This window comes from Carassius auratus, chromosome 22 (genome assembly GCF_003368295.1).
Source record: "Carassius auratus strain Wakin chromosome 22, ASM336829v1, whole genome shotgun sequence".
Taxonomy (NCBI): Eukaryota; Metazoa; Chordata; class Actinopteri; order Cypriniformes; family Cyprinidae; genus Carassius; species Carassius auratus.
This window is the reverse complement of record NC_039264.1, coordinates 7,570,931-7,594,364: the sequence shown is the minus strand read 5'-3', so window position 1 is coordinate 7,594,364 and position 23,434 is coordinate 7,570,931. Positions and strand designations below refer to the sequence as shown.

The following is a 23,434-nucleotide window of genomic DNA, read 5'->3' as shown; positions in this document are numbered from 1 at the left end:
ACAAACACACTATATATATATATATATATATATATATATATATATATATATATATATATTAGGGCCGGGACTCGATTAAAAAAATTAATCTAATTAATCAGAGGCTTTGTAATTAATTAATCAAAATTAATTGTATTTTACTCGCATATAAATATTTGACCTGAGAACAGTGAGAAGTAATTTTTTTTCTCACATGGAATTATAGTATACCATTGAATAATGACTGAATACATAAGCTTAAGCAACAAAATATTGTTTATTTTTGTTCATCCAAGTCTAGCAGACCAGTGCAATTTTTGCCATGAAGTGTAGCAATAGCATATTTAGAAACAATTTAGAAATAGTCCTGAGTTTCAGAAATTCAGGAAGCTTATAGGTGCTGGAACCTTCTGTAAAGAGTTTTTTAAGTAATACACAATACTGTCAAGTACATTCAGAACATTGGAAACCCTGACTATTAGAAAACATCTCTCTGTTGCTTCAGAGGCCATAACATACTAAGTCCAACTCTCAATAACCTTGGCCAAAACAATAAAGAGTTCAACATAAACTGTTGCACCAACAAAATAATACATAGTTCAACATAAAGTGTAAAGTCCACGCTAGCTGCTATATGTTTTGCATTGAGGTGATACTTGAGGTGCGATCATGTGCTGCGGTGATATGCGAACGCTAGTTGGTGCTCCAGTATAATCGGTCCGCGGAAACTCATCCAGTGAGAAACGTTCCGCGGTGCAAAAATAAGTTATTAAAAATGGGGGATTTTTTTTTGTAATTAATTAATCTTAGTTAACGCGTTATTTTTTTGTGTAATTAATTAATCTCAATTAACGCGTTAAAGTCCCGGCCCTAATATATATATATATTTACTGTACCATTCAATACAATGGTAACACCACAGGACTTTATTTTTATTTTTATTGAGAATCTAGCAAGTGTACTTGAGACTGTTTATAAAAATAGATTTTTATTTCAGCACAGAGACTGATATTTATTTATTTATTGGTTTCTTATGGACTAAAAACTTTGGAATTCAGCCTTGATGTGAAATTTACCTCATATGTTGAAATGTAGGTTAGATGTTGACAATGCGGCTTAAGGATGGGGACAAAACAATAGCTTTAGCTTTTTTTTTTCAGTACAATAATTTACTGTTTTCAAACATTGTATAAGAAATAGAAGTTACGTCATGAAAAATTGTGACTTATTTAAAATTTACTGAAAGTGTTTAGCCTATACATTTAGAAGCAACCAGGTGGGGATGCTAATCAAGCTAATCCCATTTTTTTCCAACTTTTCTCATCTCATATAACTCATCCCGTCGCTAAAACAAATAAACATTGTTTTTATTTAGCCGTGTCATCAAGTGGATTGTTTCCAGTGTGTTTGTGTGTAAAAATAGCAGCGTAAGAAAGTGCGTGTGGCACGGTGCATTAGCGAGGATCAGAACTGAGACCTTGCTAGGAAGTGAAGGCTTAACTCTCCATCAGTTTGGGACGGGAGGGGTTATGTGTCCTAGTTTAATGCCTTTCCAGGTCAGACAGCCTGCCTCAGAGCGCTGGCTATGTTTGTACACAATAGTGTGTGTCTGATAGCATTTTATCAATAGTTTGGGGTGTTGGGGGAAACACATCACAAGTTAACTAATTAGATGACTTTTTTTCAAGTAACTATTAAAGTAGCTATCTATACAAAATAGCTTAGTTTTTCAAATAAGTAACACAAATGAATTTGACAGCTCTCCTGTCCACATGTTGAGGGAAACTGGGAGGGCACTGACACGCACATAAGGCTGAGACTTATTCATTTCACTTTTGGTGTGAAAAGGACTTTATAGTTGCCAGATATAACCTTTTTTTCTATAAGCAATTCCAACCCAGCCCAGGAGACAAAGTAACACAAAAGTAATGTAATGTTTACTTTCCGATAAAAGTTACTAAGTAATGCCGTTAGTTACTTTTTATTGTTACACAATATTGTTATGCATTACTTTTAAAAGTAACTTTCACCAATACTAGTCTGGACTATTGACTGAAATCGCCAAAGCCAATTTATCATCCAAAATGTGAAAGTTTTGAGTTCATTCTTTTATCTTTTTTTTTTTTTTCAACTCTGTGTCGTTTCCAAAGGCTATTAACATTAGTATAATTAGTAGTATTATTAAAAAATATATTTAATTTGCATTCTGTGGATCTATTCTTAACTAACCTTTTATCGCTATTTTAATTCAATCCAGGTCAGTTTTTTTTACAACTTTGTTTTAGAACGTATGCATTCATGTGTATTTATCTAGTCCTATATGTTTATTTACTTTGCCAGTGTTTTATATGTCTTGATGTCTCATTCATTTCTGTTTTTTTCCCCCTCTCTCTCATTTGGTTGTCTACACACTTTACATTTGTTGTGTAAGTATCTGGTTCCTTTTTTATTTGGTGTCTTTCTTCCAATTATTTCTTACAAAATGCTTTGCTTGGTTTTTCCCGCTGAAGAACATTCCCATTCTGTGTTCTAGAACCACATGTATCATCCTGAAATGACATCGCAAAGCCTTGGTGACCTTTGTTTCAGCCCACAATGGGTTTAAGAACAATATTTTTCCACCAACTTAAATAACGTCCAAACACTCTTCAGTTCATTTCTGGATAGACTGTGGTCAGAATATAAACCAGTGCTCTTTTTCGAGACCTAATATGGGATTGTGTAGCTGTCCCAGAATGCAATCCATCGTTGGGACTTGTGAATCTGCAGTAGGAAGATTTATTCCCAAATGCTTTAGTTAGATCCTGCTTAACATATTAAAATTTAGCAAACCTGAATTATGTTAAATAACCACCTTTTCTAACAGACTAACTGAAAAATGGGTTTTCAGCTGATCTCACAATGCCAGTCAATGGTAAAATGCATTTTTCTTAAATTTTCCTAAATTTAATTCACAAATATGTGTATGTATATGTGTTATAGCTAGCTTATAATCAATCTTCAAATTGTTGATCTTCCTTGACAGTGTAAAAATAGAGAAAATGGTAGAAATTTTTTATTTATTTATGCTAATGGCACTCCTAGTGGCAGACTTTGAGAATACAACTTGTTACTTGTGCAGGATATATTTTTGGCCTAATGCTTTTTGTCTTTTTGAGTTTTTGACAAATTAAATTGGTTTTATATGAAAGAAAAACATTTGTTATCCATTGTGAAACCTAATGACTGGCATAATGAGATTAATTCTGAATTTAAAATGACATTAAATCTCAGTACGACTTCTCCTGCTGCTGATAAACACTTTCCCTTGAATAAATCATTTAATTTTGTTTTCTGTCTGCTTACTGGATACTCTCTGTATCTGTTCATGTCACAGGAGAAGGAAGGCAGGCATTTTGCCCAGCCTGGAAGATCTGCTGTTTTACACCATTGCAGAAGGCCAGGAGAAAATTCCAGCTCACAAATTTACCACGGTAAAACCACGGCCCAGCTGGCCGAGGAGAACAGGGCCATTGCTACCATACCTCTTATAGCACATATCTTGGCTTATAGAGCCAATAGTTGTATCTAAATAGTGTGAGTTCATTGGGTTTTAAACAAAAGGCATGATTTCTTGTAAATTTAGGCTAAATGTTGTTCCTTTCCAGGCGCTGAAAGCCACAGGTCTGCTTACTGGAGACCCTCGTCTGAAGGAGTGTATGGAGATGTTAAAGGTCACCCTGAAGACCACATCAGATGGTGCTCTGGATCGACATCTCTTCAAAAAGTGAATATATGGGCTATATTAAACTAAAAATGAAACCGACTTACAGTTTTTAGTTTAATAAGAATATATTGGCTGTTGTGTCCATTTAACATATTTAGTCTTCAACAAAAAGTTGCAGTGTAATATTCAGATTACAAATTCCCATTGCGGTTACTAAAGCGTGAGGTTTCATATATTAGCCGTTTTCCAAGGACACATGAAATCAGTGGTCACTGTTTTTTTTTAAAGTCCTGCAGTATGTGAATTATTTAGTTTTGCTCAGAAAATACATAAAAATGGTTTAAGGCCCGAGCACAACATTTATACCAGGTTTATTGTTAGTGCTTGTCAAACCAGAAAAAACAGAAAATAAAACATTTCATTTGACAAACATTTTTTTTTTTTTTTTGATTTTGAAATACTAAAACAACTACATCAGCTACATAAAAAAAGAAAATTTATTCAAATTTTGTAACAACAAAACAAAGTTAAAATAGAAAATTTACAAATCAGATCTAATCCAAAATATGAACAAAGCTATAATAGTACTGTTTATCAATGATTCTGAGATAATACTGCCTCATACAGCTCCAATATTGTGAATTAATTTTTATTTTTTTCTTTATTATTAATTTTTCCTGAAGCATTTTGTAGAATGAGCTGTGGTTGTATTGTAGTTATGACTATGATGTATTCAGTATTTAATCTTGAAAGCAAGATATGCAATAGTTTATCACAATCAAATAATTCAGCTTTATCTTCTGTGTCTGTTTATCTTTCTAAAATGATTAATATTTATTCTTACGTTTGTGTTGATGTATTGAAATAAAGCATGATCTTTACTTTTCTCTTTCTTCAGGTGTGTGCAAAGCAATATTGTGTTGCTGACGCAGGCTTTCCGGAAAAAGTTTGTCATTCCCGACTTTCAGTCATTTACCTGTCACATCGATCAGATTTATGAGAGCGCTAAATCAATGTCGGGTGGCCAGGTACGCTTATAATCCAAATATGATTTCTGATGCTATTTGTTTACAGATTGTTTTACAATGTGTTTTATCATGTTTTAATTTTATTAGGTGGCAGATTACATTCCTCAGCTAGCGAAATTTAGCCCTAATCTCTGGGGCGTTGCTCTGTGCACTGTAGATGGCCAACGGTGAGAGTTCTGTCTTTAGTACAGTTTTGATTTTGCTTGATTTTTAACACATGACATAATTAAATGTATCAAACATTTATGCTGAGCTCTGTCGAATATCTAAACTTGACACTTTGTGCATGACAGATACACCGTGGGTGACACGAAAATACCGTTTTGTCTGCAGTCGTGTGTGAAACCATTAAAGTACGCAATTGCTGTTCACGATCACGGCACTGAATACGTGCACCGCTTTATAGGGAAGGAACCCAGTGGCCTTCGTTTTAACAAACTCTTTCTCGACGAAGATGGTAAGGATTTCTTAGATGAATGTTTCTGAAACATTTTGCGTAAAGAAATAGCTAGAATGAAAATATCGATAAACAAATTAAATAGGTTTTTTGCATAATAACACATTTTAAGACAACTTAGCCATTTTTTTCCTAGAATTCTCATTGCCGTAAGGTATTGTCATTTTCATTACTTTAATACAAAAACAATAATATATTATTTAAATGATATGTAATAATGAACTTATACTAAAGTAAATTTTAAAAAATCATTGTATTACAGTATAAGAATCTAAAAAGAAATAAAAGTAACAAGAATCGCAGAAAATCTCAAAGTAAACTGTCTGGATGGGATCTTAGTTTGACAACTCACCCTCAAACCACACAAGATGTAGATATATTCGTTTTGATCATTGGAACAGATTTTATAGCTGGTATAAAATGCAAGCTTTGTGAAATTAAATGTTCATTGGTCATTCAAAGATTTGTTAAAATGAAATAAATGTGTATTTGCTTAATGCTGACGGCAAACCAGAAAGTATTATGTTTGCCTTTCTATCACTAATCATATAAGAGCAATTGTTATAATACTTTGTATACATTTCCTTTGTTTAACTGTTCTATCTGATAATCAGACTTCTATTCGATGGACAGTAAACGAGAGAGAGTGTGAGCACTGTGTGTGCTCAGGTGCTGCCTTTCTCAGCACAGTCAAAATAAAAGTCCCACCTCTAACACATCAGTCAAGCAGAAAAACTTATCGGCCAATGCCGATATTTGAAAAATGGCACGTATCATAATTCGATATATCGGCATTGCCGATATATCGGTCAACCACTATTTATAAGGAACAAATCCATCGTGAAGGCGTTTTAAATTGAAACCATAACATCAGGAGAAATTATGAGTCCATAATCCATAATAATGTTTCCCTACAGTGAAAAACTCTCTCCTGTTTTCCTCCCACAATCAAAATCCACTGCCATGTTTGTTAAGAAACTGGTTTGGACGTGTTTTATATATATATATATATATATATATACATATACATATATATATACATATATATATATACATACATATACATATACATATACATATATATATATATATATATACACATATACATATACATATATATACATATACATATACATATACATATATATATATATATATATATATATATATATATTAGTGCTGTCAATCGATTAAAAAAAATTAACTAATTAATCGCACAATTTTTTAAAATTAATCGCGATTAATCGCGATTAATCGCAATTAAAAGACTGAAACTTTTTGGATATGTAATTGTAAAATGTAAATATTTAATGTAAACTCAAGACAAAGAAACTATTTAAATTCAAAATATGATTGTTTATTGGAATTTTTGTTTAACTTGTAACACAGATTTTCTCATGTAAACAACATACCTGCAATAAACCATCAATATCCTCCAAATTAACTGTTGGCTTGAAAGCCATATTTATTACAGAAATAAAAACACAGGCATGTAAGTACCATTTGAATTTCAAAACAATCAATGCCAATAAAAAACAAAAATGATTTCCATGTTGAATTCTAAGTTGACTGCAAAAAAATTCCAAAGTATAGTCATTGCCAGTGCTTTAAGTGGGCCAGTACGCACTGGTACTCAGTACCGCCACTTCCAAATATAGCTCTTGAGCGTACCGCCACCTCTCCGTGCGCCCAGAACGTGCTTGTAGCGTACCGGTACGCTCATTTGGACATCTGTTTTAATAGAGGTTTTAATATTTTACCTGCACTGCCGATTTTCAGAGTGCCATTCACAATGCAAGCTTCCTAATTCATCCCACCCAGAGCAGAAACTACATTACCCATTCACCCTTAAGTTATACAAGTGAATAGCGCATGTGTCGCTTTTCCCACTGTTAAGTGTCAACAACTCAACGTGGCCGGGTGTGTGAAACTCGTTGTGAGTTATTCTAAAGCAAAATCTTGAGTATTTATTGTCTGATAAACATTAAAAACTGTCTGCGGAGGTTGAGTCGTCCTGCAGCCCCCGCTGGCTGTTCATTGGCTGCAGCATCTTTTTTCTAAGTTCTAAACAAATACCGTAGACGGCAAGGCACAAATTTAGATATTCATTTATCTAATTAATCTATAGCCTATGCACAAAGACAATATGATCTTTTTGTTCCCTTTTTGTTTTAAAGCTTGATGAAGAGAGAGAGAGCGCAAGTTGCTGCAGCTGCGAGGAGGACAGTGATGCACGCGTACAGGAGTGATTGACAGTTCGCGGCACTGTGTACAAAAAATACTCCGCTACACAATTATTTCGTTATATTCGTTTAAGCTTATTAACGTTAGCGTTACAGAAAGGTCTAATTTAAACAATGACATTTGAGTTCATGATTGTAATGTTGCTGTTTCTTGTGGCAGACTAAATGAAGAGTAATGTTTCTTGTGGCAGAATGAAGAGTAATCCGGCAGAGATTTATACTGAAACTTTCCATCTAAAAGTGCTTCCTTGGTCTTATCCATATTTCTTTGCACGTTGAACACACATAGGCCACAACTGGAAATAAAAGAAAACTGCAACCGCGTTAATTGCGTTATTTTTTTTTAACGCGTTAAATATTTCAAATTAATCGAATGCGTTAACGCGCTAATTTTGACAGCACTAATATATATATATATATATATATATATATATATTTATATAGTGGTGGGCATAGATTAATTTTTTAATCTATATTAATCTCACTGTGATCTTGAAATTAATCTAGATTAAAATGGCTCATTCGAATTGCGTTGCATATTTTTTTATGCACCCATGTTAACGGATTCCAGTTGCATTCCAGGAGCATTGCATCTGCGGCAGTGCAGCGATCATTTACCTACCGAGCAGCGAACTGCAAACGCGTCCTGTGCGAAAGCACATCGAGTCCGTACTGCACCACATACGTAATGCACATGGACTGCATACGCACTACAGACAGAGTATGTGTGAAACAGGTGTGAGCAGAGCCGTAGCTGGGGTCAGCAGGGACCCAGTGAAGGTTGTGCCAGTGGGCCCTGTTTGAAATAGTTTAATTTGTATATTCGTTTATTTTTATTTATTTGTGCTATTTACACAATGTTTAAGTTTTTTTCAAGTTTGTAGGTGTCAAGGTACAGAAACCAAATAATTAAATGTAAAATAGCACTGGATAGTCTTCAATGTAAAAATGAAATGAACAATCAAACCTACATTTATTCAGACACCTTCAACATTTCTCACATTATTACATTTTCATTTTCTTGGATTAACATTACAGCAGCCAGTCGCTAAATTAGGCGCGGTCACTTTAAGAGACGATGAACGCATCCAATATAATACACATCCCATTTTTTCCCTCAACTGTTTACTTTAACTTAAGAAATAACTGACAGTTTTTTCTAGCATAATTTCCAAGGTGGATATTTTGACATATTTTGTATGTATTTGTCAGCACAAGAGCAAAAATAAGCACATTCGGTGTTCAAGTATTTTGAGACACCTTTCTCTGCGTGACACCGCGAGTACTGATTTGGGCTCTTTCACATCTTTTTGTTTGTTCAAACACGTTGTATTTGTTCGTTCAGGTGCAGGAGGGACTTTGAGGACTTCGCAGAAGAGAGCTCTGTTCAGTGTCACTGTCCTTGATACGCGGCTCTCTCCCCCTCTCCGAACCGAACACAGCGCGCAATAAACAGCTCTGTTCAGCTTTTCCACGCCTTGTGTTTGGATGCTTTAATGTTTAAATTGACTTTTTTTTTTTTTTTTCAACCCAACTTTGAGAATAGATTAACGGCGATATTTTTTTATCGCCCGATAAGAGTCTCAAGTGAGAGTCTCAACCCAGCCGGCATTTCAACGTTGATTCAACGTTGAAACAACGTCAGGTACCATGGTTGAATCAACGTTGAAAAACCTTTCGATTTTGCAAATTGGATCAACGTTGAAATCACGACGTTGATTCACCGTTGAAAACGTGACGTTGATGTACGGTGGAAATCACAACGCTGATTCACTGTTGAAATCCCGACGTTGAATCAACGTTGAATAACCTTTCGATTTTGCAAATTGGATCAACGTTGAAATCGCGACGCTGTTTCACCGTCTTACCTGCATTATGGGTGAATTAGGGTCGTGCTGCAGCCCTGGGATGAAAGCTGAATGAGGTGTTGATTTTGAAAAGTTAATCAGCGTTGATAACACGACGTTGTTTCCCCGTCGTACCTTGCACCGTGTGTAAATACACCTAGATCCTAGTTGGCATTTAGATCAACAATGTACATGCAAGGCTAAAAATCTAATGACTGGCAGCAATGACTTTACAAACAACTTCAATAAACGACCACATCCTCAAAATTGTCAAACAGCAGTTAAATTTTGGAAACATACTGAATAAAACAGATGAAAATAATCCCACACTTTATTATGCAGAGTATGCATGGAGGTAATGCTAAAAACATGTAGTAGAACAATCCAAATACAATAATATTTAAAGGTTTTTGTAAAATAATTTGGCACAAAAATGCATATTTTTTTCAGCACTTACAAGACAAACCCTTGAACCTTTATGACTGAAACCAGTGGATCTTTTATTTTGGTGGAAAACTACAGTTTCTGTCAAAAACATGTTTTAGTAATGTGTCTCATTTCAAGTTGTGCACATTTGTGCCGTGAAAATGTGTTGCACAGTACGAGCAGGGAACCTTCAACCAGTTGATTTCTAATGGGAACCCCCCCGGACTGTGTCTTCTTTACCGTGGGGAATGCAGAATGAGATTTCTACCGCAGGGCACTCTAAACTGTTAGAACCAGCAGCCTTAGTGTATACAGTGTGGTTGTGCTTCGGGTGATCCTTGAAAGTGTCCCAGCGCTAGGTCCTTTCTGACGCCGTCCCCTCCACTCTCTCCCACTTGTGCACTTTCTGTACCTTCCTGTATAAACATTTACATTTAATCATTTAACAGACGCTTTTATCCAAAGCGACTTACAAATGAGAACAACAGAAGCAGTCAGGTGTACAAGAGAACAACAACAGTATACAAGTGCCATGACAAGTCTCAGTTAGTCTAGTACAGAACGCATAGCCAGGTTTTTTTTTTTTTTTTTTTATAATATGAAAGACAAGAAAAGTGCTAGCATTAGTTGGTTAAGTTCCGGTGAAAAAGATGAGTCTTAAAATGTTTCTTGAAAATGAGTAAAGACTCAGCAGTTCGGATTGAGATTGTGAGGTCATTCCACCAGCTGGGCACGGTCCAGGAAAAGGTCCGTGAGAGTGATTGTGAACTTCTTTGGGATGGCACCACAAGGCGTCGTTCACTTGCAGAGCGCAAACTTCTGGAGGACACATAAGATTTAACCAGTTTGTTTAGGTATGTCCACAATGTTTCACAATAACTTTGATATTGTGAAATATATTTAACTGAAAACTGAATGCAAAATAAATCACACAATATTTTCACTTTACAGTTCAGTAACAGTGAGGTTGGAAACAAAGTGGACAACACTATTCATTAAACACTTATTTAGTGTATTCAGATGAAAATTTACAATATTAACAAATTATTCACAAGCAGTGTTTTCAGAACCCCCAGTTACACTGTTTTAATCAAAACACTAGTAATACTCTAATTCTAATCTAATTCAGTAAATTTTTAATAAACTAAGTACAATCAAAACCTATCACAAAAGGTCAAAGCATCTCTAGCAGAAGTGACAGTGCAATGTAGCAGATGAACAATTTCTTACCAATGTTTCAAGAACAAGCTGGATCCTCGATGACTCTACAAGGGGAAAGAAGAAATGGTTTACTGAAAAGTTCTTAAAAAGCAGGATTTCATATTATACCATTTCTTTAAACCACTGGTTCTCAAACTTTTTATACCAAGTACCACTTCAGAAAATATTTGTTATTAAATATTAAGTTGCACCATAATGACCAACATTACATTTCAGCAGCGTAGTAGGCCAAACTATTCAGCTACAGCTCTACAGTTAAAAAATGAGGCAGTTTTATTCTAATAAGAATATTAATTGTTGTCAGACACTTTACCGTGGTAAATACAGTTTGAACATTAACACTACAACTGTGCTTACATACACAGGTAAATAAAAAAAAAGTTTAAATTAAAATGTACTTTTAAATGTAATTATGTAACAAAAGTTACAAAACTGTACTGTACTTTAACTCTAACATACTTAAATGTGCAAAAAAAAAAAAACTTACTCAAAGATTAAGTTAAAATATATTAACATTAATTAGTTTAATTTAGTGATTCACCTGCATAACAACTAGAGGGGGCCTGACACTTTGAGAACCATGGCTTTAAACAATCCTTTTATTTATTTATTCATTTTCATTAATTCATTAAAATTATATTATTTAAATACAGACATTTGCACTTATATGTTTCAGAAAACACTTTGAAACTATTATAAGCATACAAACATATATAACACACCTAATGCATGGGATACATATCAGGAAAATATGGGAAAATCTCTAAACCATCTCTAAATCTCTCTTACCAGCAACACATTAGGTGAGCACCTAACTTGATCAGCTGTGATAAAGCAATGCAAAAATAGACACACGGGTATTTATTCATCTGCAGATTACATGTCCTTTAAACTACCCATTTGTAAACTCTGGTAATACTTTACTATTTTCAAAAGATAATAAAGATAACGTTAGCGATTTTCTTACCTCATTTTGCCAGGATGTTTTCAGGACCTCGCAGAACACCTGACCCTTCTTGTGTTCACAGTTTTTGTTCTCCATTGACATGTCACGACTCAAATTCGCTCAAAATAAATAAAAAATGTACAGGCAAATATGAAATAATTCGGGACCGATAGAGCAGTCAGTTATAACGAGCAGCAGCTCACAGTTAGCCGCCTCACTCACAGAAAGACGACAATAACGGTCATATTTTTAAATGTAGAAAGGCGCGAACCGATTCATTGTCCAGTTTCCTGAATGACAGCCAGATTAACCAATCATGATAGAAGTAATAAAATACAACTACCAATGGGAGTTGTTTCAGTGTGATAAAGCAGCGAAATGTATATAGTTTTATTGTTGTTAATGATGATAATATTTAACATATACCTTTAGATTTTAGAATAGGTATCATGACTAAAATATTTTAAAATGCTATTAAAATAATTAATTAATTTAAATAATTTAATATAAATAATTTAAAAGCTTGTTAACCTTTAACTACCATTTAGCATTAAACATTTTTAACGTTGTTTCATTAAAACAACTGACCTTATTTCAGCCATATTTCAATGTTGAAAGTTGGTCATGTGCTGGAAGTTTTTCAACAGTTCATCTTTAAACGTTGAATCAACGTTGTTTCAACGTTGAAACCACAACTGACCTTATTTCAACCATATTTCAACATTGAAAGTTGGTCATGTGCTGGATGTTTTTCAACCATTCAGCTTTAAACGTTGAATCAACGTTGTTTCAACGTTGAAACCACAACTGACCTTATTTCAACCATATTTCAACGTTGAAGGTCGGTCATGTGCCGGCTGGGAAGCACCCTATCAGAGTGCTAAATTGATCGAACTGGGCGAGGGGGGGGGGGGGGTAAACTATTCTTTTAATGTTCCCAAAAATAAGCTTCATGCACACCAAGTCATCTTCATTTATTCATTCATTCATCTGTTTTTCCAGATAAACCTCACAATTCAATGGTAAACGCTGGCGCCATAGTTTGTACCTCTCTCCTCAAGGTAAATTTTATTCTCATCTTTACATCCTTCGACTGTTTAATAAAATGGGGGCCCTAAAACTGCGTTAGCTGTTCTTCCTGTATTTTTTTCAAGTGCCTTGCCGAATGTTTATCTTGATGTGTTTGTGGAAGATTTTTTACGTGAAAACGAATCAGAGGGACAAATGTATTTAATCTGATTACTTTCCCTCTCTCATCCGATTAAGGTTATGAATAATCATGCTGAAAGGATTATATTGAATAGAGAGATGGGGGAAGATAAGGGGAAAAAGAGCAAACTGATGCGAGAGAGAACAAATGATGGTCAGGACTTTGAAAGGGCAGCATGATAGAATAATAAACACTTGAGAAATAAATTGGGAGGGATGAGAGGAAGACATTGACAATGCTGACAGAATTTCAAAATATCGTCTTTTTTTTAATATAAAGCCACAATCTGTAGTTAGCATCCTTGCTAAAACCAACATTAGACATGCAGGGCTCTGTTTACCTGTTAACACTATTATGAACGATATTATAAACATGTATAAGCATTTATATATTTATAACGTTTTTTGTCATTTACGAATTTGTGATGACAGTTTGTGGCGTTAAAGGTAAATCAACATCTTTCTCAGGCCTGTCGGGGTGGTGATGTGTGATGTCTGTGTGAAGGCTTTTTTTGTGGTTTTATTGTTGTTACGTATTTTACAGCATTAGGAACTGTGGGAAATTTTGACCCTCCAACAGGTCAAAGAAGTTGGTAATTTCCCTTTCATTTATTTGTTTTTCCTCATTGAACAAATTCCAAAGCAAGCTAATGGTTAGCTACATTAGCGCAAGTCCGACAAATCCATTGCTTTGACAGAGAATCAAACGTAATTCTGTTTCATTCCTTCAGAATCAAGCTTTATTTCTGTTTTGTGCTTTTGAACTCGAAAAATTACATATTTAGTAAGATACCATGCTTTTTTTGTTTGCGTAAATAAGCATTTCTTCAATGTGGAAAAAACATAAGAGCCTCAAATCAATGCATTACACAAGTTTCTATAGAAATCTACTAAAACAAACTTATAGACAACACATAGATCTTTTTGTCTGATTTTTCCACACCCCTTTACCAACTTACATTTGTGATCCACAGCTATAATAATATTTACTTGGACACAAACACTGTTTGCCTTTATTTCTTTCAATGACGTTACTCAAATATCGAGCTAGAATCCTTTTTTCCATTCTTCATTTGAAATGCCTCTCATGCTGTAGAGAAATGATTTTACTAATTCATGGAATCTCTGTCTATAATGTCTATGTATTAATATTTTGGTAGTGTCCTTTAACCTGAATGGCTGTGCATTGAGAAGTTTGTGTTTAACTCTACAAAACATTTCATTTCTACAATATACCGCATTCATGCAGTTTGTTTTTGACTTTCAGCAAGGTGTAAGCAATGCTGAGAAGTTTGACTATGTAAGTATAATAGCACAGTGTAATGCTTTTTAGATTCGTACTGGTAATCATGTTGAAAGCTGTGGCTTTTAATGAAGTGTTTTGTTTTAGGTGATGAATTTCATGAAGATGTTGGCAGGAAATGAATATGTTGGTTTCAGCAATGCTACGTAAGTGAGGACAGTAGCGGTGAAAATTCAGATTGAAAATATGAACGTAATCAGATGTTAAATAAAACTATTAAAATGCAATCAACTAAAAAGTTTATTGGAGTATGTTTAAAAAAAATCACATTTAATTCAGTGTGCTACTTACCATTTCTTTATAATTGTTTATGAAATGATATATTTGTGAAAATGTACGAAAATTGAGTTAAAATTCATGCTGTAAAGTTTTTTTCTTGTTGTTGGTAGGTTTCAGTCAGAGCGACTGTCAGGTGACAGAAACTTTGCCATTGGTTACTACATGAAGGAAAAGAAGGTGTGTGTTTAAACATTTTATAGCAATTAGGTATCGTTCAAAATTAACTAAAAACATTATTTTGTACAAATATCTCCCCGTACTTGCAGTGTTTCCCAGAGGGTACAGATATGAACTCCATCCTGGACCTTTACTTCCAGGTTAGGACAAATTAAACAGCATTTTGTACACTGTTCGGAAAAGTGTGTTGAATATGTGTATATAGCTACCAGTAGACGTAGCCTTCCAACAATTAAGAATGTACATTACAAAACCGCATTACAACACTTGCTCATCAATGGATGCTATGCAGTGAATGGGTGCCGTCAGAATGAGAGTCCAAACAGCTGATGAAAACATCAAACAAATGAATCCACACCACTCCAGTCAATCAGTGAACATCTTTTGAAGGATAAAGTTGCATGTTTGTAATAAACTAATCCATCATTAAGACGTTTTTAACTTCAAACCATTGCTTCTGTATATCTAAAATATGAGTCCTCTATCCATAATATTTCTTTCTCCAGTGAAAAAATGGTTTCTTCTAAATCAGGAGAGAAATATGCTCAAGATCAAGCACTGTTTACAGGCCTAAACACTTATGTTGGTAGGTTTTGATGTGAGAGGACAACAGGGGATGGAAGCATTGTTACTTTATGCACTGGTAGTTTAGCTGGAAGCAATGGTTTGAAAATAAAACCGTCTTAATGATGGATTTGTTTGTTACAAAAATGCAACTTTCCTCTTCAAAAGATTTTATTGATGGACTGAAGTGGTGTGGATTAATGTGGTGTTTCTATCAGCTGTTTGGATTCTCATAGACTGTTTGGACTTTCACTTTCATTCTGACGGCACCCATTCACTACAGAGTGTATCCACTGGTGAGCAAGTGATTCTAGATCTGCACAACAGGTGGCCTGAGGGTGAATAAATTTTATGCATATTTACATTTTTGTATCATTTATTCCTTCAAGCATTACTATTTATTTCTAAATGAGTAAATATGATCACATATGTTTTTGTTTTGTTTGTTTAGCTATGCTCCATTGAGGTAACCTGCGAAAGTGCCAGTGTGATGGCAGCCACCCTGGCCAACGGCGGCTTCTGTCCAATCACGGGCGACCGTGTGCTGAACCCCGAGGCCGTACGAAACACTCTGAGCCTCATGCACTCCTGTGGCATGTACGATTTTTCGGGACAGTTCGCTTTCCATGTGAGGTTCACACATACACACCTGGGGAAATGTCTGATGGTTTTACTTTCAAATGTAAGACAATCATTTTGACAATCTGCAACAAACTCAGATTGTGCTTTGTACTGCAGGTTGGTCTCCCGGCTAAATCAGGTGTTTCCGGAGGCATCCTGCTGGTGGTGCCCAATGTGATGGGCATTATGTGTTGGTCTCCTCCTCTTGACAAACTGGGCAACAGCGTGCGAGGAATCCAGTTTTGCACGGTACTAAATCTATATAGACTAATCTTAGTTGATAATCTGTTACAATCGTGTCTCTCTCGCTCGCATTGATTTCTTTTTTCTTTTTTCTTTTAGGACCTGGTCCAGCTCTGTAATTTCCACAACTATGATAATTTACGCCACTTTGCTAAGAAACTGGATCCCCGCCGAGAGGGGGGAGAACAGCGGGTGAGTGAAAGAGCTGTCCCTCCAACCACAAACAGCATGCAGATGATGCAATTAGGGGTGGGCAGTAACCCAGCGTAAATTTCAAAATATTGCTGTACAAAATAAATATTAACTGTAAATTCATAGTGACAATAGGATGATGGATTGACCTTTTTATATATATATATATATATATATATACATACATACATACATACACACACACACACACACACACACACACACACACATATATATATATATATACATATATATATGTATGCAATTTATTTTTTACATTTTTTTATATATGTGATAGTGTACAGTAACATAGCATAATATCATTACATTAATTTTTTTATTATATGTTATTTCATAAGGAATTAAAAAAAATGTAAAAAAAAAAACACTTGTCATTGTAAAATAGCTCAGAAAATGTATGTTAGTTTGCAGATACCAATTGGTTTGTTTCTGTTTGATATTGTATTTAATTTTTTTTTTTTATCAAATGCAATTCATTTTTTTATTCAACTTGACTTAAATGTCCATCTACTTTTTGGGGACACTGTATATCCCACCTCTAGATGCAACTAATGCTTATAATCTTGACATATTGTAAGTGTCTGCATATGTATTATTGAATGTGAACAGACAAAGCAAATTATGCTAACTGCCCTGCAATCTTAATCTGTACTATTGAACATTTCACTTCTTAGTAATTGCATATTTCTTTTCTTCTCTATTGTCTGCCCTCTGCTGGAGGACCAGCATACTCTCTGCTGTTTAACTCCTCTACTATCCACGTGCCTTAATTTACGATGCTAAATATTTTCCTGCTTGACTTACTTAGATCTGCATATATAATACAGCCTAAATATGCCCGCTCCACTGCTCCACTTGAAAATAACTCCTGAGATGTGCTGTTCTGATTGACTGGCTTGCTTCATTATCCACTGTTTCCTTGTTTTCTCTGCCATCCGTACAAATCCAAGCAGGAAATTCCATGATGATATATCTGATAGTCTGTCTATGTCCGTATTGGTTGAACCGCAGCAACAGCAGCAGAATCTCGAACCGCTGGACTATATGAGCCTCCAGAAGGAGCTAGCGCTCACTGACAAAGTGTGGAAAAAAGTCTGTCCTTCTGAAACAGACGAGCACAGTTCCACCAGAGAAGTCTATAGGATGGAGAGCATGGAAGAAAGAAACTAGAAGAGACAACGGAGCAATCCAGTCTTGTCTGCCTATCATCCAATCACTTTCTTTAGTTAATCAGTCTTTGGGATTAAAGAGGTTGTTATGTTTGTTTTTTTAAAACTGTTTTATTTGAGTTGTTTCTGGTTTGGTTTTGTTTGTTTTTTACTTCTTTTATTTGGTTTTGTTCTGTTTGTTGTTGTTTTAGTTGTTTTTGTTTGTTTTATTATTTTGATTTATTTATTTATTATTATTGTATTTAGTATTTATTACATTTTTGTAGCTGTTTTTGTTTGTTTTACTATTTTTATTTATTTATTATTATTTTATTTAGTTCGTATTTATTAAATTTTTTGTAGTTGTTTTTGTTTGTTTTACTATTTTTATTTATTTATTAATATTATATTTAGTTAGTATTTATTACATTTTTTGTAGTTGTTTTTGTTTTGTCAGTTTTGGTTTGGTTATGTTGGTTCTGTGTTTGTGTAGGTTTTGTTGGTTTTTATACTGTAAAGCAAGCCAAAGACCTTTAAACCTCACGTGCAATTTTCTTTTACTTTAAAATTAAAGTCTGTAGAAATCTGCAAGTCCCAAACAATGCAATATGATATCAGTATCTGGGTAACAAAACAATAAGTTTCATTCATCCAATTAAAAACAAAAACAAATGATTCACATGTATATTTTTTAACTTGAGCCAATGGAAAAAAAATAACTTGCCCTTAGGGAATTTTTACTAAATATAGAGTTAAAAAATATAGATGTGCATCTTAAATTGACTGAATTACAAGTTACTTTCCATTGAGAAATGTTTTAAACTTGCTATCAGTTATACTGACTAGAACTTGATGTTTTGTTTGTTTGTTTTTTCAGTTTTATCATTGCCTTAATGAAATGTGACAATATGAAATATTCGCAACTCTTGAAAAAAAACACTTGTTTGTGCCCATAAGATTTTCTTCTTTGACTTTTTTTCTTATTTATTTTCTCATTGTGGTTTACTAAATGATTGTTAAACACAAATTTATTTTAACGGAGTGTGCATTTTGTTTATTTATCCCAGTTTTGAAAACATTTGTTACTGTTGTTTTGTGTTATTTTCGTTTAACTGTCCGATTGTTTTACAAGTTGTCATTCTTTGCAGAACCCAAATGCGACCCACCATGTTTTGGGATCTTCTAGCGATTTGTGCAAAGTTTGCATCGATATGGTGTCATCGTGATGTCGTTAATGAACAACAAACAACTCCTCTGTTTTCTTCCAGGTCAAGTCGGTTATCAACCTGCTGTTTGCGGCCTACACAGGAGACGTGTCGGCTCTGAGAAGGTACCGCTCCACCAATAAATCATGTTTTTTTTTCCATTTCTGAAAACAATTTGTGCAGTTTAAATCTTGAGTTTCTTGCTTCACGTGTGTTTGCGCTTTGTGCAGGTTCGCGCTCTCGTCGATGGATATGGAGCAGAGAGATTACGACTCTCGGACGGCACTTCATGTAGCTGCTGCTGAAGGTGGAGTGCCAGGAACTCATCAAACTCTGCAACTATTGATATTATCATGCTCTCCAAACCCCAGACTTGCTGTTTGTTTCCTCTGCCTGACCTAATTTTCTCTCTACTGAGTGGAAATCTTGCTAATTTACACTTTTTATTTTTGTTTGTTTCAGGTCACACTGAGGTTGTACGTTTTCTTCTAGAAGCTTGTAAGGTGAACCCTGTGCCCAAAGATAGGTGAGAATATGAAATAATACAACACAGATCTTGTTATGTGGCATGACTGTTAAAACCACCTATTTGTGAAAAGTGGGTCAAAATGTTCCAAAACAGAGATGTAATAAAGCTGTATTGAAGAAATTGTCTCTATGAGACGATTTTGATTTGCTTATTGTTAGCTATTTTAAATATATTTTCATACATTTGAAAGCATTTATTTGTCAATTTATTGCGCTTAAATATCCATAAATGTGTTACCATTTAATAATATAATATTATATTAATATTATAATATTATATTAACCATAATATAATATTAACCTTAATAAAAGTGTTTATTGACAATGAAAATGGATACTGTATAATTGTGAATGTTTTATTATTATTATCACAATGGTTGCAGTTAATTATTATTTATTATTGCAGTTAATTATTATTAATTAATATAATTATTTTATTATTTTGTTTAATGAATGCTTAGGTTTTATCAATTTAATTTATTATTTAATTAAAAACTAAATAATTAAAATAATTATTAACAAGCAACAGCATTGATTACTCTACTGTAGGTTAATGTTAATATTGATTTATTATTTATTAGCGCAAATTGAAATAAACAAAAAACTATTAATAAATGCTGAGAAAGTGTTGTTTATTGTTAGTTAATTTATTCTATAAATAAGTAATGTGTAATAATAAAAAATAAATATAACATTGATTTAATTCATTCAAAAATATAATAATATTAATAGAAATTACAGATAGAAAAAAATGAATGTTGATAGTATATTATTCTGGCTATTACTTTTATTTTTAACATAATTATTTGAATTATAACTGTTATTTATCTTGTATAGCAACACTTTACAGTATGTTTTTAGAACAAGTTTTATAAGTTTAACTATTTATTAGTTACGAATCATAAATAATTAATTTTTTAAAGCATGTATTGTTTGTTGTTTACAAGTAAAAAAAAAAAAGAAGAAGAATGAAGCTTAATTTAATGTTATGAATCATATGTTTTTAATGGTTGTTGTGTACACTCACCCCATTGTCTTCCATTTAAGTTCTTCACACTAAGAAATGACTTAAAATGATAATCAACAGTACAAAGCAGATGCTGTTCCTCTAAACTTGCCGTTTGATCCCCATACAGGTGGGGTAACACTCCCATGGACGAGGCCATTCATTTTGGCCATCACGATGTCGTAACAATCCTGAAGGACTATCACAACACCTACAGCCCCAAGGAGACCACTGCCGACAGCGACAAGGAGACGGCCGAGAAGAACCTGGACGGGATGCTGTAGAGGCGATCTGTCAAGTTAAAATACTCCAGATTTTCCCAGTGAGTGTCTGAGTGTGAGTGTGTCTGAGGTACGCATTTAAGAAGAAAACTTACCAGACACAAAAATAGTCTTTGGGCCCTTTACCCTGTTTTGTGATGTTTGTGTGTGATGTTTAACCTCCATTAACGTGGTAAGTTTGTTTTATCTTAAACTCGGGAGAATGTAGCCTCATAAAGGTCTTATTTAGCTGTATCTTATAAATTTAATATGCTCAATATATAAAGTATATATATATATATAAAAGGTGTATACATAGTTATGTACATTTATGGTTTGAGAACCTTCATAAATAATGATGTCAAATAGATATTGAAGAAAAGTTCTAAGAAAAGGCAGCTTGACTGGAGAGGGTAGCATTGGGAGGGATGTGTCATTCTGATTTATTATTATTATTTTTAGTTTTTTTTTACACCATTTCTTTACCCTTGACTTTATCCTTGAGTTATACATCAACATGAAAAACAGATGTAGTTCTTTATGCCTTCAACTTATTTGTGTATCATGTTGGGAATATGTTCCAATTAGGACAGTTATTTGATTGTCCCAAAAAAAATTGCACTTTTTTTTTTTATTTGTATTAGATTTATTTGTATTTCAGTATCTTATTAAACTAAAGTAACACTTTACAATATGCTTTTTTTTACAATTATAGTTAACATTAATTAATTTAGGTATCATACTAATAATTCACATAATTTATTAACCTCTTGGCAATTAAGAAATCTAGGCAATTAAGAAATATATTCTTGTTCATTGTTAATGTTGCTTCAAAATAGTTTATACTGTTAATTTAAAATGTATCTGTAAAAAATAACAATAACCAAGCTTCATAAATGTTGTAAAAGTATTGATGGTTAATTCATGATACACATTTACCTAATGTTAACTAACTGAAACTTATTGTGAAGTGTTACCGAAATTACTTTTAAGCACTACAAGGAACTTTTTCGTACCAGTCTGTTCAACGAACTACAGGAAATTTCTGTATTTGATGTATATGTGCTTAATGTCAATGAATGAAACTTACTGTAAATTGTCACCAAAATTACTGACACTAGAAGTGTGGTCATTATACTACAAGAATTCCCTGTATTTGGTACCTATATAATTTAAAATAAGTTTAAATTTGTTAGTAAAGTGGCATCAAAATTACTTTAAATCTCTAGAAGGCTATTTTTATACCTGGCTGTTAAATGTACTGCAGGGATTTCCTGTATTTGATAGCCATCTTCCAAACTTCTGTAATAGTAAAGTGTTACTTTACAATTATTTAAAGCACCAAGAGGAAAAATTTCATACCTGCCTGTTCATTGACAGGAATTCCTTGTATTCGATACCTGTATACTTAATGTTAACCTAAGCCTATTGTAACATGTAAACGTAATTACTTTAAAGCACTAAAAGGACCATTTTCTTACCAGCCCATTCATTGTTCTACACAAATTACCAGTATTCAGTATCTTTACAGTTGTTAACATTAGTGTAGTGTCAATAAATTTACTTTAAAGCCCTAGAAGGATCATTTTTGGTCCCAGACTTTCATTGTATTACATAAATTCCCTGTATCGATACTTAACTTCTTAACTAATGTTAACAATTTGAAACTTTTTGAAATTACTTCAAAGTACTAGAAGGACCATTTTCCACCTGCCTCTTCCTAAATTTCCTGTATTTCATACCTATATAATTTAAAGTAAATTTCAGTTTATTAACATTAGTGAAGTGTACTACAGGAATTTATTGTATTTGGAAACCAGCTAACTAGTTAGCAAATTGAAACTTATTGTAAAGTGTTAAAAAATTAAATTAAAACAAGAGGAACATTTTTGTACCTGCCCTTTCACTTAAGGAATTTCCTGTATTTAATATATGTCTTCTTAACTAATGTTAACAAATTGCAACTTGCTGTAAAATGTCACCAAAACTACTTTAAAGTACTAGAAGGACCATTTTCATACCTGGACTTTAAATGTACTACGGAAATTACCTGTATTTGGTACTTACCTGCTTAACTAATGTTAACAAATTGCAACTTTTTGTAAATTGTTACAAAAATTACCATTTTCCACCTGTTAGTTCATTGTACTAAAACATTTCCTGTATTTCATACCTATATATTTTATAATACGTTTCCATTTATTAACATTAGGTGTCATGAAATTAATTTTAAGCACTAGAGGGACAAATATTATACCTGCCCAGTCAATGAACTACAGGAATGTCCCGTATTTGATAGCCATGTACCTAACTAATGTTAACCAATTTAAATTTAGTGTAAATTGTTACCAAAATTACTTTAAAGAATCAAAAGTACAGTTTTCATACCTGTTTCACTGTATTACAGGAACTTCCTGTATTTTTGAACAGGGATGTATTTCAATACTTCAGCATAATGCCAATCTAATGGCAGTTGTTTAATGAATAATTATGTGAAAAACCAACACAAGAAATATTCAAACTTGGTTGCAGTGTTACCTTTGGTTATTCTGCAAGATATTTAAATCCAGGATGTGAAAATGTATTTGTTTTGTGATTTAGTTTTGCGATCGTTTGGGAAAAGAACCAAGCCAAAAAAAACATTTTCTGTTTTATTCTTGGTACATGGTGAAATAACAAGATAGAAAGTCGAAAATAAACAAAAATGCACTGGAATTAACACTGACTGCTATGGTCAAAAAGCAGTCTAAACATGTCCCATCAGTTGTATAATTTGATGAAGTAACTTCATAAACTGTTGGTTTCATGTCTATAAGCACATATTG

The 23,434-nt window shown here is 33.5% G+C and overlaps 1 protein-coding gene across 3 annotated transcripts in view; it reads left to right on the top strand.

The window, feature by feature from the left end:
• Positions 1–23,109, top strand: part of LOC113039566 (glutaminase kidney isoform, mitochondrial-like) — a 28,758-nt gene extending 5,649 nt beyond the window's left edge. The window contains exons 2-18 of one of the 3 annotated variants that reach the window (XM_026197484.1): positions 3,362–3,452; positions 3,627–3,745; positions 4,584–4,713; positions 4,801–4,880; positions 5,007–5,170; positions 12,856–12,914; positions 14,330–14,362; positions 14,453–14,511; positions 14,755–14,821; positions 14,911–14,961; positions 15,837–16,013; positions 16,124–16,255; positions 16,349–16,441; positions 18,879–18,940; positions 19,046–19,122; positions 19,278–19,341; positions 20,480–23,109. In XM_026197484.1, the coding sequence (XP_026053269.1) occupies positions 3,362–3,452; positions 3,627–3,745; positions 4,584–4,713; positions 4,801–4,880; positions 5,007–5,170; positions 12,856–12,914; positions 14,330–14,362; positions 14,453–14,511; positions 14,755–14,821; positions 14,911–14,961; positions 15,837–16,013; positions 16,124–16,255; positions 16,349–16,441; positions 18,879–18,940; positions 19,046–19,122; positions 19,278–19,341; positions 20,480–20,633 (1,612 nt within the window). In that variant the 3' untranslated portion in view covers positions 20,634–23,109. Of the gene's footprint in view, positions 1–3,355; positions 3,453–3,626; positions 3,746–4,583; positions 4,714–4,800; positions 4,881–5,006; positions 5,171–12,855; positions 13,656–14,329; positions 14,363–14,452; positions 14,512–14,754; positions 14,822–14,910; positions 14,962–15,836; positions 16,014–16,123; positions 16,256–16,348; positions 16,442–18,878; positions 18,941–19,045; positions 19,123–19,277; positions 19,342–20,479 lie in introns of those variants that run through there. The other 2 variants (XM_026197483.1, XM_026197485.1) reach the window with 2 other exon arrangements.
• Positions 23,110–23,434: the final 325 nt, after the last annotated feature.